The sequence below is a fragment of the Charadrius vociferus genome, unplaced genomic scaffold (assembly GCF_000708025.1).
Source record: "Charadrius vociferus isolate BGI_N301 unplaced genomic scaffold, ASM70802v2 scaffold636, whole genome shotgun sequence".
Lineage (NCBI taxonomy): Eukaryota > Metazoa > Chordata > Aves > Charadriiformes > Charadriidae > Charadrius > Charadrius vociferus.
Genome location: NW_009649189.1, coordinates 1,238,333 through 1,254,251, shown reverse-complemented (window position 1 = coordinate 1,254,251; position 15,919 = coordinate 1,238,333). Strand labels below are relative to the sequence as shown.

General features: G+C 47.6%; 1 protein-coding gene across 1 annotated transcript in view; it reads right to left on the bottom strand.

Moving 5' to 3' along the window:
* Positions 1–15,919, bottom strand: part of BZRAP1 (benzodiazepine receptor (peripheral) associated protein 1) — a 58,954-nt gene that overhangs the window by 11,601 nt on the left and 31,434 nt on the right. Inside the window, exons 16-25 of the mRNA XM_009888858.1 lie at positions 14,231–14,824; positions 11,923–12,225; positions 11,458–11,637; positions 7,064–8,185; positions 6,330–6,456; positions 6,023–6,174; positions 5,685–5,853; positions 3,078–3,149; positions 2,665–2,700; positions 1,550–1,653 (exon numbers count right to left, since the gene is read on the bottom strand). Coding sequence (XP_009887160.1) covers positions 1,550–1,653; positions 2,665–2,700; positions 3,078–3,149; positions 5,685–5,853; positions 6,023–6,174; positions 6,330–6,456; positions 7,064–8,185; positions 11,458–11,637; positions 11,923–12,225; positions 14,231–14,824 — 2,859 coding nt within the window. The remainder of the gene's footprint in view (positions 1–1,549; positions 1,654–2,664; positions 2,701–3,077; positions 3,150–5,684; positions 5,854–6,022; positions 6,175–6,329; positions 6,457–7,063; positions 8,186–11,457; positions 11,638–11,922; positions 12,226–14,230; positions 14,825–15,919) is intronic.

Sequence of the window (15,919 nt, the reverse complement as noted above, 5' to 3'; positions counted from 1 at the left end):
AAGATATGACCTGGAAACAGAACATTACCACACAACACACATGACCCTTCACCATCAGATCCATCTGTCCTGTCAGCCACCCCAGCATGTGCTCCATGGAGCACAAGACCAAAGGACAAAGGTCTAAGTAGTCTCTTCTAGTGGAAGAAACTGCCCAGTTACAGCCAAAAAAAGCTGCTCTAAGATAGAAAAAGTGGAGTCTCCAAACAAGCCATGTCCCACACACAGGCTTTATATGCACTTCACAGAGTGTTAGCTGGAAAGGAACTAACTCTAATGTATTTACCTTATTATATCCGTAGTACTCAATTTATCTCTGGAGGCTGCAGGTTCCTCCTGTTGGCTGTGAATTATTTTGTTCTAGCAGAAAGACACTTGTAGGGAACTTTACCCACAGACACACGGAACAGCACAGCTGATCCTACCGTCTTGGCGCAAGTTCACAAACGGCACTGCAGCCTTCTAGCAAAAACAGGTGACCAAATTTTCTGGGAGTGGGAATGGGGCGCACCTCCAACAATGCAACAGAACTGCACCAGCTTGTTTCAACAGTTTGACCTCTGTTCACAGGGAGGGCTCTAGGAATACCAAATCACTGAAAAAAATACAGTCATCTTGTTGACAAGGGCTCAAAAGTGTTCTTTGATCTGAAGTATGAGTACCTATACAGATGCTGGTTGATCTCTCACTGTATCTCTCCCAAGCAAATCCACCATCCCTAAAACATTCTGTCCTCAGAGTAGGCTGTCTTGCTCATGAGACACCCAGCTTGGGAGGCAAGCATTACCCGAACTGTGCAATCTCTTGGCCATACACTCCTTTCTGGATGTAAACCCCATGTTTATGTTTGCTCAAGGCAGACTAACACTGCCATGGAGGAACAGAGAACAGTGCATGTTTTAATTTAGAAAGTTGGGGGTTTTCGGGTTTTTTTTGGTTTGTTTTTTTTTTTTTTTTTTTTTTTCCAGAAAGGATTCTGCATTGCAATCTTTCCACCTGAAACAGACTTATCCACAAAAATACTGTAGGGAATGCCTGAAAAGAGGACGACTCCATTAAATTGGAACTAACTCTTCTTGCTTGCACAAAGACCTACATAGGTACGTAACACAAAAGACCTGGTCCAAGACGTGCTCACCTAAAGTATCAGAAGTCCATTCACACTCTTAAGCAGGTGAGTGCTCTGGATCAGTTGCTGACAGCAGGGGCTGCTTCCTCCCGCCCCAGAACTGCTAAATCCTGTCTAAGCACTAGAGGATGCTACAAGACTGTGAGATGATCACATAGTTTCACTTGAGACACATACTGAAAATCATGAGGGGTATGTTGCTTCATATTCTTCACAGATAACTGAACACTGTTATCAGAGAATGCATGAGAGAACTTATCAGCAAACTCTACGTTTTATGACTTCAGCCAACCCCTTTTAGCAGTTATATCGCCAAGCTATAATCATCTTGGTTTTGACCAAAGTGCTAAATGTCCTGGGACAGAAGTGAAAAGAGAGAGGAAAAAGAAGCCTATAAGAGGAGTGAGCAGTGGTTATTACCTCTACGTCTGCATTTGGAGAGCTCTCCTTAGGGTTATAGTCAAAGACAGCCACCATACGTCGAGGGGTCAGCAGTTCAGCTTCAACGTCCTGATGCTTCTGGCCTGCAGGACAAAAATAAAGCAAAATATCCTGAGCTTGAAGTTCTAAGACAAATCCCAAATCACAGCAACTCCTTCACTGTTCTTGGAATGGACTGAGCAAACAGAATACCAGGGGAAATTGAATGGAAATCGATTGGGAAGAGGCCCCAGGTAAAGCAGTTTTCTGATCTCCTGTATCACCTTCACAAGCACAGAACTGGGGCCATGTCCTCATTCCAGCATCCTGCTGTCCTGTCTACATATACGGGAATATTTCATTTTATGTTTCCTATTTATACACACACACACAGAGGGCAACGGTCTCTTCACAATGTTTTGAATGGACATTTCCAATCATTCCACGCAATGCTCTGCTATCGAGCTAAAAAATTTATCCTCCAAGTGCCAGGGGAACAGCAAGAGCCCTGGACATCACTGGCCGGCAGCCCAGCCACAGCAGCACAGAGCTCAGCACAAGGGGGCCTCATCTTCCAGGGAACACGCTGCATTTTCACAACCACCTGCCTGCTCATCCCCATTACGTGCAGAGCTGCTCTGAGTCTACAAAAGTGAAGTCTGGTGTTACAGAAAACACACATTGTCCAGTCCTTCATCTCATGCATTTAATTGTGGCTTCGGGTCAACACGGGATGGGCTAGCAAGGGGCTTGCACGCTTGGCCTCTCTGGACACCAACAGATGACTGTGCACCTAAGCAGAGTGAGCACCCCCTCAAGTGACCTTGGATTTTAAGGATTGCAGCATCAGATGAGTAAAAGATTTCCCTGCTCCTCCAAAGCACAACCATGCATGCCTTCCACCTTCAAACACGCCCTGTTTAGTCAAAAACCACTGCAGCCACTACTAAATAAAAGAACTAAAACTCTTCTTTCCCGAGAATGACCATTTTCTTCCAGTGCTCTGAAGGAGCACTACAGGATCTTGCACCAGCTCTTGACCACAAAATGTGTCTGTATTACAATCATGCAAATGCACCAACCCTCTTCTCATAGTAAGAAAGAACAATTCTCACCTGGATGAGACTTGTACTTCTCCTGTTTATCCAGCCCTGCCAAGGGAAGAAAACGCCTCATCACTGAGAGTTCATCTTTCAACAGTGACCACACGACACAACTGACAAACAACCGTAAAAAGAACAAAGACCAAAGCAGCAAACAACAGAAGCAAACTGTTCATGCAACTCAAAGTCTACGCCAGTAACCATGACTCAGGGACATAACAGGAAGCGGAGGTCAAGCTCCAAAACTATAAAAGACACCACTGTTGTTAAAAACTTAACACCAGCACAGGGGTGGGCTCTCTTTCCACTTCCTAGCAGTCGTACAGAGAGAAACATCTGAGGGTCCTGTAAGCAAGCAGTAAAAATTCAATGCAGTCTGTAATCCTATCGCAAAAATCAAAGAGGAAGCAGTGGGTGACACAGACCTTTCTTGGAGCGTCTGGGTTTTGGAGGAGGAACGGTTTGGCGGCGTGGAGGTGGAGAAAATGTGCCATTTCCTTAATAAAAATCCAAAAAAGCAAATAAATAGACAAGAGAAACAGACAGTGAATGGAAAGTGAAAAGCATCTTGAAGAGTGAACAAGCAACAAAACAGCATGACATGCTTCCCCTGGGAAGCAGACACCATGATTTCTATGGGCAAAGCCCAAATCTCCATTTCTCGTATGTGGACTCAGATGAGGCATGATCCACATCCCAAATACACAGAAATCCACATTGTATTTATGCCCATTAGCCATACCACGCCGCACATCGGACAAACTTTGCTGCACTTTATCTTTCAGAAGCAACATCATAAGGATAAAATAAAACCTTGTACCATTAACACCTGAAAAACGCCAGGTGAAGTGCACCCCATCAACTCACTCGGGTAGGAAGGGATCTGGGGAGGTCTCAAGGTAAAGCTTCTGCACTTAGCAGGGCCAGTACTGGACGAGTCCGCAGATGATCCTGCAGAAGGAGTTCCCAGACCAACCCCTCCAAGGCATTTTCTTAGTTATGAGGCTGTAATATGGGTTTATGGCAGCAGGGAACAGAGGTACAGACAGCCCGGCTGCCTAAGGAAACAAGGTTTAATCTCTGCATGCAAGCACGAGGTATGTCTTTTTCCACTAGCACCATCCTCCTGGAAACCTTCAAACCCACTACATTTCATCAAGTCTCAGAGCTATTAAGTTCCTTTATTCTTCTGAGAGTATGCAATGGGGCAGAGGACAGAAAGCCAGGCTGACAGAGATGGGGCTGTTCAGCCTGGAGAAGAGAAGGCTCCGGGGAGACCTTATTGCGGCCTTCCAGTACCTAAAGGGGCTCCAGGAGAGCTGGGGAGGGACTTTTTACAAGGGCATGTAGTGATAGGACAAGGGAAAATGGCTTCAAACTGGAAGAAGGTAGATTTAGATTAAATATTAGGAAGAAATTTTTCACTTTGAGCATGGTGAGGCACTGGAACAGTTTGCCCAGAAACGTTGTGGAAGCTCCATCCCTGGAGGTGTTCAAGGCCAGGCTGGATGGGAATATGAGCAACCTGGGCTCGTGGGAGGTGTCCCTGCCCAGGGCAGGGGGGTTGTAACAAGATGATCTTCAAGGTCCCTTCCCACCTAAACCATTCTATGATTCTATGACTCTATGATTCTATCCACATAGGGACAAAGGCCACCACAGGCATCTAGCCATCTCTGGGCACCAGAGGATACCTGCAGGAGAAACATTATACATGTCCCAAGTGTGAAAAAAGCCTTACTCAAATCTCTCCTCTGCCTAGACATGAGAGGCCAAAGGACAAAAAGCTACCCAAAAAATCACATAGACAGAAAGTGAAAGTAACAGGTTCCATTGACCCCTGTGCTCCTCAGGATCAACCTTCCAGAGACCCACATTTAAGGGCTGGGCAGCGGCAGCCCTTTCGCCTGTAGGGCCAGATATTGGGTCTCACTGCAGAGAAATGGAAAGATGTTTGATCCCTTTTTTTTGTTTGTTTTTTTTTTTTTTTCCTTTTACTGTTTTTCCTCCACTGCCTGTGAGAGGCAGTGGAACAGATCAGTCAATGTCAGGGTTTACCTTAACCTCTCTGAGCACCCGTCAGACCCACACTTGTGGTGGTTTACCACGCTGAACTGGTGGGGAAACCGTGGCCAGTCAAAACAAGAATTTCCTCCTGTTTCAACAAGTGGAGCAGGTCAAACAATTGCCACTGGTAGCAAAGAGCACACAGAGAGGTGCAGGATGAGAGATGGGAGGGAAAAGGGACAGACACTGGGACGCCAGTATGTTGACAGCAGTCTTGGGGCAGCTCAGACCCACTGAACTGCAGCCTAACTCAGCCTGAGCTGTGATGGCTGCACGTCCCAGGGAAGGTTCCTCTCCTCTGAGTGCACGAGTGGGAAAAAACAGTAAAGTCTCTTCAGTACATAAAGCATGGAACCACGCACTTCAGGGATTGAGTAAGGAGCAGCCCAAGGACCAGATCTGCTCCTTGTACACTCCTGGCTGCCCACCTTGCTGTCTCACACCCTCCCTTCCCCCTCCCCACGAGCTTCTCCCCATCTTTCTCCATTCCCAAGTCACAGATTCTCTCACCCAAGAGCAGGGTCACCCCTATTGTGAAGACTCGCAAAACAGAGGAAAGAACACAGAAGTGAAAGCTCTTCTTCACATCCTTCAGCTGCTCTTCAAACTTTTTTGTTTCCCCTTTTCTAGTGAGGATCAGGCATGCTCACACTCCGTGCTGAGTTCACAGACATGACACCTCAAGCACAGGAGCAGCCCCAGCAGCTGCAAATGCAGCCTTGGGCAGCGCTGCGCTGCAGGAGAGTCAGGTCCGAACTGAGACCTCAGAACACCTGCCTCCATCATCTGTAGAGACCTCCCTGCCTGCTACTGCAGCAGCCACTAAACAAGCCTTCAGGTCCTGGCAACCAGCCTAGGGGGGCTGTGCTGGCCACACAGCTCGATAGCAAGGACCGAGCTTTCCGCATTTCAGCAAAGAAACACGCTGGCAATAGCACAGCGCACACGTAAAGGAGATACAGTACCTATGCTCTCCATCGGTGTGTCGGCAGGCAGGAACCCTTGCTTTAGGAGCTGCTTCTTGATTTCGTTATTCTCCACCTGGACTTCTGATACCATGTTGCAGGGAATGTACCCCTCCCTTCCTGCACATTCACCCCTGTAAAAGCCATCAGCATCCTTGTCTCCACATACCTGCAAGGGAAAAGACAGGCCAGGGACTGAGATGCACAGAGAACGGAGAAAGGGAAGCTAAGGAAACTCCCCAGATGAAGGAAGCTTTTATGCTTCTTTTATGCTTATGACCTGGAACGTCAGATGGATCCATACAGAGTAGGAGACATTCACTAAGGTGTGCTCTTACTTTCAAGATCTGTCCCTCCTTAAATGGGAGCTCCTCTTCTGCAGCATCAGGGTTAGGAGACATAGAAACAGGATCGTAGTCAAAGAGAGCCACAAATATTCTAATGCCATCATCTTTACCAGAGGTTTCTGAAGCAGTGCTCCTTGGAGGACCTGTGCGCAGACAGGGGACACACCAGAGAGGACGTCAGCACCGTTCCCCTGCCATAGCCCTGCACGGCTCAAATACTGCCTACCAGTCTCTCCCCTGCAACCTCCAACAGCCTCCCTCTCTGCCGCTGCCCAGCTCTCTCCTCCTCACCACTCACCTGGGCTAGAGAGCAAAGGTTTCTGCATTTGGCTTCTTCTTATGCTCTTGTTCCCTCTTCTGCTGGGAGCCTGCCAGGCGGCCGTGCCGGGCAGCTCCTGGCCCCTAGGGTCTTTATTACTGGACGCCTGCAACAGGAACCACCAGAGAGTTAGTAGCAGCCTCTGCCTTCCCACTCGCCTGAACAGCGCTCAGCCCAAACGCACTCGACAAAGAGCAGCGCATCCAAATGCAACATTCCTCTTCAGGGACACTAGAGCTGAAAATACCAAGGGAGTTGGCAAACAATACTAAGTACAGGCAGGCACCCTGCCAGGCACCAGTGACGATCCCCTTGGTGAGCGTGAGGATGCAGGAAAGGGCATTTCGAGGGGAGGCAATGACATCACAGTCATCATCTACACAAAGCCTTCACAAATCAGCTTATTTCACCAGGGATTTTTGTTTGGGTCCCACAGCCTCCTGCCGTGGGGAGGAAGACCCAGTGCGAAAAGGAATACTGCATCGGTGTCACTCGGTCAGTTAGCAGGAAAAGCAGAAGCAGCTAATACAAGAAAAGCCACGGAGCAGCACAGAACTACAGAATCTCTCAGGTATTCTTCCAGACAATCCTAGAGGACGGTCCTTTCTCTGGACAACACTGAACAAAGCAAGATACAGGCAGGCCAGGGAAGCAGAGGGAAGCTAATGCCACTGCAAGCTGCTTCAAAGCCAGAATAGGAAAAGTCACCCAACCCTTTTGTGCAAGGAGGTGCTATGTATTCCCTTCGAAGGATGTTCGAGCCTCCTTCTCCAGCCAGGTGACTTACAGTCCAGCTCCCAGCCCTGCTCCTCAGAACTGCTCTCACATCTCAGCGCTTCCTTCTCCTGGCAGAAGAATCGCAGGCGCCTGCTTGGAGACCCAGCCCACTCCATACTCTGCTCTTCCATCATCTCCAGTCTGGTCAGGTCCCTTCTGCCATCCACGTGGGCAACCTCAGATTGACTGGAGCAACCACTCCAGTCCCCCTGGCAGCTCTGGGACCTTTCTGACCACATCCTGCTCTCAGGGGGTGATGCACAGGTCGAATCCTGATCATCTTCAGAGTCATATTCAATGTCTATTTCCAGGCTCCTGGGGCTGGAGCAGTGTGTTGCCATCACAGCAGGTTCTGCAAGCCCTGAAACCGCTGCTTTCCTGTGGGTTTTCCGTAAGGTGCCTTGTCTGGCACGACTGTACATATCAAACCCCTCCTTACTACCAGCACTGCTCACAACGTTCAGCTCCTCCCTGAGGCTAGGAGCTCTGTATAACCCACCTCCCATCTGGCTGCAGTTGCCCAGCAGACGACTGCAGTGCTCCGTTAAATCGTTCTGTCTCTTCCTACCCATCTCAGGCCGACTCCGGATCTTCTCTCGGTAATTACTTCCCTTCTTCTTGCTCCAAGTGGGACTTGCCCCAGTCCCAGACTTCAGATCATTCTCCTGGTAGCCCCAGTTCCAGTTTGCCTTCTTCTGACTCCAGGCCAGCTGGCGAAAGGTAGGATTCGCATGGTCACCATCCCTTCTGCTCTCCTTAACACCATGCTCCTCCCGTGGAGTCTGAGCAGACAGATCCGTGGAGGTATTACTCCCATCTGCCTTTAGAAATGGCTCCTTGATGTTGAGCGGCTTCTCTGTCCTTCCTGAATGGTAGGTAAGCGTTTCCAAGGAGTCTTGAGCCTTTTCCTCCATAACACACTTCTCATCCTCATCTTCATCCTCATCTTCAGTCACTTCAGGAATGCTAAACAATTTCTTGCTGTGGTTCTTCTGAAGTGGGAGCTCTAGTATCCTCTCCAGAATCTCCTCATCGCTGTCAGTATCACAAAGATCCATCTGTACCCAGCCCCCGAGAAAAGCCACAGCCAGGACAAGCAAAGAAAAAAAGAGAGGAAATAAACATTAAAAAGAGAGGCAAAGTTACAGCTGATTCCCTCCCAGCACAGCAGTATGGAGCGGCGACAGTGGTCTGCAGCGAAGCAAGGGTAGGAAGCAAAACAGAGCAATGGGTCTTCTGGCAAAAGACAATCAGATGAACTAGCAATGCAGCGGAAAGCGAGAAAGGCCAATGTATGGAAGAGCTCCCTCCTAGCCTCTGCCTCTACACACGCAACTATCTGCGGCACCGTTCATCCTGCCCACTTGATTCCCCCCACAGCTTCATCATCCCCACTCTGGGAAGACAGGGCAGGAGAGGCACAGTTCTTCAACAGCTGCTGACTGCACGTTAGCGCTAGTTGGGTTCCCCCCTCCCCAAGGGATGAGTCTCACAGCACAAGGACCTACAGTCCTCCCTTACCTCTCTGCCCTCACACTGAACAGAAGGAAGTGACCCTGTGCAGCAAGACATCCCTCGGAGATGTTGCTGCTATGGGAGGACCTTCCCTAGTCCCTTCCCATCATCTGTCAAGGTCCAGCTCCACACCAGTTTACTGTCTGGAAATCCAGCTGAACAGAGCTGCCACAAACACACATGAAAAATCCTTTACCTCAAAGGGGTCACACAGACTTGTATTTCACTTGCAGCTGGGTAAGAGCCTACCAGGTTACATAAAACTCTTGGGAAAACACTGCTGAATTTTAAAATTTGTCTTGGATCAACTGTGGAATTTATGTTTTGCCTTTTACTACATTTATACTAAAATAAAAAGGTAGAATCCCAGATGCACAGTGTAATTTAGGTTGGAAGATACCTCTGAAGGTCTCTTGTTCAACTTCCCTGACAATTTTTATCATGACATGTTCTAAAAACATTTACAATAGTTTACAAAGCATATGTAGCTATTGATGTTTTAAGCTGGCATGAGCAGGCCTGTTCGGAGATAATTAAAAACTGAACCACAGCAGGGGGACAAAAAAACGTATAAGCTGCTTATTGATTATTCCAACACCCATAACTTTTTCCAAGCAAAAGTTGGTCTTGAATTATATTTAGAATAGGTTGAAAGGGCCTCCAGAGGTCTCCAGTTCAATCTCCTAACTGCAGCAGGACTGTTGCCAACAGTAAATCAGTGTCTTCGCTTAGCTGAGGCTTGAAAACACCAAAGAACGGAGATCTTCACCTCTCTGGGGACCTCTCCCAAGGCTGCACCACCCGTCTGGGAAAGAAGTTTGTACTCAACTCCACATAAACCTCCCAAACAGCAACTCATGACCGCTGCCTCTTTTTATACCATCTGCCACGAATGAGAAAACTTCGGCTCTCTCATCCTTTTAACCATCCTTCAAATAGTTGTAGGCAGCTACAAGATCTCCCGCTAGTCCCCTTTTTGCCAGACCAAACAAGCTCAGCTTCCTCAAATTCTCTTTACAGGACATGTGCTCTAGGCTCCTACCTTGTTAGCACCAATTACAAATACGCAGAATTTATAAATGCAACCATAAAATAAGTCCAGTAAGACTTATTTTAGCTGTTTACAAAGTTGTGGCTTTCACTTTTGAGTTTTAATATAATAAATGGCTTCAGAAATTAAACCATTTATTTGAGGTTAAACATTTTTAAAGCAGCACGCCTCCATTCTTTCATCCCTCAAATCCTGAAAGAGTTGACCGAGGAGTCTTGAGATAACCCAAAGTGTTACTAAATATGCACAATCCTATAGAATAGCCCTGCTGGGACCTGGCCCGCTTTAGTCACCATCTTCCTTCACTCTGCAAGGCAGTGTTGGGAGCTCTGTGCCCTGAAGCTTCCTGTCCCTGATGCTCTCTCCCCATTCAGCATCTTGTCATGCCCACACCCTCAATTTGTCACTGCCAGAACGGAAAACAATCACTTTATCAGGTCAAGAAGCACCAGTTTGCTCAACTCAACAGGATGTGCATGGGGTTTTGGTGTTTCATTTTCAGAAAAAAAAAAAAAAACAACCAACAAAAGCCCCAAAAACATTCAGGCCAATAAAACATCCAGGAAAAAGAGACAAAGAATGGCATTCTTGACTGTTCTTATTTCCACTTTTGTCCTTCCAGGGAAACTGTTTTTCTTCCATTTTGTTCCAGTCCAATCCAAACAACTGGAAGCCCTTTCAACAACTCCTTCCCAGGCAGCCCCAGCATCTCCAGCCACCAGGCTCAGCTGGGGCTCCTGACAGGCTGCACTGCAGGTCCAACCTCCCCACCTGGGAAGCAGAAGCCCCTTCAGAAGGAGAAAAGGAGCGGCAGAAAATTTATTCCAGAGCCATTACACTGTCTGGTACTGACCATTTAATGCTCCCCAGAGCCATCTGCGCTGCAGGCTAGCAGCCACACAGGTCAGCATCAACAAACCACAGATGATCCTTGGTCACATGAAAAAAAAAAAAAAAAATGAGGGCGCTTTCTTGCTATACAGGCATACCACATTTCCTGCAAATCCTTCTAATTTCTCATTCAGCCTCAATACTTTCCTTCACGCACATTCATCTCAACTGCCGTAACTCGTATGATTACACACCGCCTTCCAGTTGTGCGGTTTTAAGCACATCACCTGTCACAGATGCATTAAAACACCCTAACTAGCTTTTACTTTTCGACCTTGTAACATGAATTAACATGATCGCTCACAGTTCAACTCAACCAGTACTTCTTCACTTGCAACATGTGAACTGCAAAGCCACGGCCCTGCTCCTATAAGCCATCCATCCCTACACAGAGCACCAAGGCCTAAGCAAGATAACCTGCACCAAGTCATTCACCTTCAGGAGGGCATGCAGGACTGAGGCCCCAAAATATTACGTGCCTGGTTTGCCTTGGAAGAGAAGGTGGGTTGGCACAGAACCTACAGATGGGTGGACTTTACAGATTCCTATGTGCACACTGTTTATATCTGTATTAAAAACTTGATCAATAGGATCGATTTTTAAGCCTGGGTTCTAAAGATCACGTTACATTGTGTGTTTTTCCAACTAATTAAACCCTGGGTATGTTCATTACATGTAAACACCCTTCCCTCTCACAAAGAACTTGTGTTTTCACTAGCTGAAGACAACACTGGGAGTAAAAGCGGAGCAGGCAGGCTCTTAGCCAAGCACTGTTGAGAGCGCTGGGCCCAGACCGGCACCTCCTCCTGTGAGCTGATGACATGGGATGGCTGCACTGGCACTCCCCGCAAGCATTACTCTGCGACAGGTTACCTTTTCCCCATTTTCCCGGTAACATGGCTCTCTCTGGTCCCATTTCTTCTCTTCCAGAGCTTCTGAAGACAGTTCATCTTCTTCCTCTTCTTCCAAAATATCTGAAAGGTCAGAACTACGGTTGTGTTCAGCAAAAAGGGTCAGCTGTCGTCTTCCCATTTCAGACGTTTTTTCTTCTTGCTATTGAAAAGCAAAACAGACTTCCTCAGTCCTCTCAGGCACTCTATTTCAGCAATAAAGTAGCATTTTACCTTTCTCTAGCACAGACACAGCTAAAGCATGGCAGGAAATAAACCGGGCAGCACCCAGTGCAGCAATCAGCACGTGTGTACCCACAGACACACAGAACTGGCAGACGTGCCTTATAGCCTGCAGAAGAACAGTACTGTGTGAGGTTATAAAGCTTAGGGGTGCTGAATACAATCCGTGTCCCTCCATGGGCGGAGACACCAAGGTTAAACAAACCTCTCTTTTCACTCTGGACATTTCTTTCATCACCTCCTTGCCAGGGGACAGCCTCAGGAACTCCTGGCAGCTGCTCCCACCCGCGCTGGCATCTCGGGAGGTGCCCTCTGTCCCCTCAGCCTGGCTGGGGGAGGGCAGAGGCTCTGGGCTCCAGTGTTTCTCCTCTTCCTCTTTCTCTCTTTCAGCATCAGGACCTTTCGGTAACTCTTCCACGGAGCATGCATGGCAGGTCTCCACACGTATCTTCAGACTACTGTTAGATGGGCTTTCCAGCTCTGGGGATTTGGTCACAGATTGTTCCATCTGAGAAACAAACCAGAAATGGTCATTGCAAACAATGAAACCTGGGAGAGGTGTCATCCACCGCTTGTGAACCAAAATGGGGACCTCACTTCCCAAAACTCTCAGAGAAACACCATGCATTCTGCACCATTGGCATACAAAGATTTTAGCAGGCAATCTGCATCTGGGAATCTGCAACAAACCCCTCCCTGCCGTTAGCTGCAAGTAGACACATGGTCTTTCCACTGCTGTGGTTCTGGCCACTGCACGTGGCTCACATCAGTCACAGGAGTGCATCAACAATAACTAGTTTCAGAACCGCAAGAAGAGCCCAACCTACACAACGAGACCAGTTCCCACTCTCATGTTCCAGAGGAATGTCCTACACACCAGCTTGCAGGTTAGCTGGAGCTGAGGACATTACCCCAGTACTTCTTGGAGCTGGTAAGGGCTGTGAAGAAATGGGGAATTAACGAAGAAGAGTATAGGCAGAGAGCAGAACTGCACAGACTCATGGTTAGGTCACCTAGTTGGATTACAGAAATTTTAAATTTTGGTCTGTTTTTCAATCAGTTCAGCCTGGTGTTTAAGAAAACCTCTGGGAGATGGAGGAGTGGAATCCCAGGAACAAGGAGGGTAAGGCAGGCGGGCCTTCATCAACCACCCCTTTCTCTAACCCTTACTCCAAAATCAGGCAGCCTCCACTGCATTTTACAATGGAGCACAACCTTGTCCTGACACACCAGGTATACTTTGAAAATATTTACAGGATCAGACCCCTAGGGAGATTTAGACACTGCAGTGCCTAGTTTCTAAATGTCCCCTGGGCTCAGACAAAAGACAGAGAGGTCTAGATCTCATGTTTAATCTGTCAGCTAGGATCCTTGTGCCCTGTTTCTCTTTGTTGACAGCCAAGCAAAGACACGCATCTCGAGTAAGAAGAAGGATTTGCATCCTGGAAGCACCCATTTCACTCCACTGACTACAAAGGAGGCAAAGACCTACCCATGTGTAGCCATCTGCACTAGACATCTAAATGTGGGCAAATGAATGACAATTGACCTGAGCTACCGTAAGCAGCAAATTACCAGAGGTTGAAGAATGATGATTGGAATTTTGGACTCAACATCTCAGTTCTTCTGTGTATTTCCCTGGACTCTGGTCTTGGGCCCACACAGCTGCCTATGCTCCAGCAATTATCAGAAGTCATCTCTGCTTTTGTCTAACCCTGAGCCTTCGCAAACTCACCCTGCCATGATTAATACAATCATGCTGAATTCGACAGTCTGAAGCGCTCCCTTGAATCTCCGATGTCAAAGGTCGGAATGGGAAAAAGATCCTTTTTCCTGATACAATACACCACACACCAACAAGATCCATTTTCCTCCTGTCACAGAGCAAACATCTTACAAATCATTTACATGTTTTCCTGTTGGGCTCTCTGACATCATAGAATTATATGGGTTGGATGTGACCTCCAAAGATCATCTAGTCCGATATCCTCACCACTGCCCTAAAAAAGCCCTGAAAGTACTCACCCACACTACAGGATTCCAAATACCCAATGTCATGACAGCTTGCCAGTTCTTCTCCAGACACGGCTACCTTGCTGTCCAGTCCACTAAGGTGCCCCATCATGCTGTATTGCCTACTCTGCTTTGCGTAAGCCCACTAGATTGGAGAAGACCCCTCCAAGTCAGAGAGAACAGCAATGCCAGAGTAACACTGACATCATCATCAGTGGGAACATCCTTTTCACCTTCAATCTCTGATGAATTCTTGCTTTCCTGACTATTTCTGCTCTGCTTGCACACATGCGATCAAGCAGTGAGCTTCACCTGCTCTTCCAAGTCCACAACAGCAGCCAATGCTCCCTGCTGGTTTGCCAACCACTGAACCATGGCCCAAAGGCAACAGTGTGCCACAGAAAGAGAAAGATGTTCAGTGGCTTTGCGTTCCATTCCCTAAAATGATCCATTCTCCTTCCCAGCCCACGTGGCACTGGGCAGGAGATGGAACCACTTACCTGCACCTCCGTCCCTTCACCCAGGCCTTGCAGTTCTGCTTCCCTTGAAGGGACAGGCTCCGTGCTCTCACTGGGGAGCACTGTGCTGCCAGTTTGCTGAGGAGGCACCGTCAGGCATTTCTTGTCTCGTGCAGCATCTAATCCCTGTGGGGAAGTGCCTAGAACCTGCACCAAGGAAGCACTGGGAGAGGAGAGGTGTGGTGGCGAAGAGGCTTTCTCTGGCAGAGATCGCACTGAGCCATCGTGGCTGGAGGAGAGATCAGTCAATTTGGCATCTGAACTATCAGTGCGAACTTTTTGTCGAAGCAGGAGTGCAGCCGTTTGATGCGTGGGTGGGCTGTGTGCAGGCAGAGAGCACCTGGGTTCTCCACGGGGCAGTCTAGAGGTAAAAGTGGTAGAAACAGCAGAATCTGAAGGTGAAGAGCAGCGAGAGGCTCGCAGCAAGACTGAGGAAATCTGGGCTGGAACTGAATCCACCGACTCCCCATACAGAGACATCGTTCTCACAGAAACCTCACGGCACACCTGGAACATCTGAAGCTGGGACAAGTCCACCAGGACACTCCCAGCAGTTGCAGAAGTAACTTCTATCGCCTGCAAGCAAAAAAAACAGGGAGCAATTATTTATTGTGCACAGCTCAGCCCTTCTGTGTACAACAATTCTTGAACCCAAAGTTAACGACTGTGCCCAAAGCTCTTGACAGCAGGCATGCAGGATTCTCACCTTCTGCACAGTATCACAGAAGAAGGAATAGTAAAGAGAAATTGTTACCATAACCATTTGAGAAACTGGACATTCTATAAAATAAGACTATATTCCCTTCTACTCCAGGTTTTAACTCTCCTTGTTTCCTGCGCTTAAAAAGGCCATCCCTTTTTTTGGCCTCCTTTTCGTCTCCCTGCCCAGACTCCTTTTTTTGACCTGTGCAGAGTAAAAAGCATTTCCATGATAAAAGAGCAATTATCCAACACAGCACCACTGTTCTGCACTGTGGTCCTTTAAACAGTCACGGTTTGCCTCTCCCATGGCCAATGGCACAACATCATGTGTGAAGAAGACCACAAGTCACTTTTAATACAGAATATCCTTGGAGGTTCTTTACCAGTACTCATATTGGACCTTGGGGTGTTTGTACACCTCTCCCTTTGCCTGTTCCTAATTTAAGAAAGGGATGGAAAACTATATCTCGCTCCTCATAGCCCAGAGACAAGCCCAAAGTGGTGGCAAGGTTGTGTACTTCTCTCTGTCCATGCCCTGTGGACTCATGGCTCATTGAGATCATTGCTTCCCAAGGATCAAGGTAGTGAGTAGGGTGAGACAGAGGAGGCTGACACTAATTGGCCTGTTTTGCTACTGAATGGTCCTGCCACAGAAACTTTCTTAGCTTAACTATATCAAGAACGCATCAAAAAATCTGGACAGATGTCTTTTTTGGTGTGCATCAGTCAAAACAAACAGCCCGAGCACTGCCCCTTCTCAGACATCATTCCTTTCCAGGCCAAGGACCATCACTCCCTCCTCATGGCATGCTCACTTTTTGAAGCCTTTTCCATATTTCTCCATATTTTATCACATATTTTTGATTTTTCCATATTTTCTACCTTCTCCATTTTTTGTCACTGTTCATTTCCTACATAAAAAACATGGGAAGATTTGTTTTGAAAAGTGGCATTTTTTTATTGCTCTTC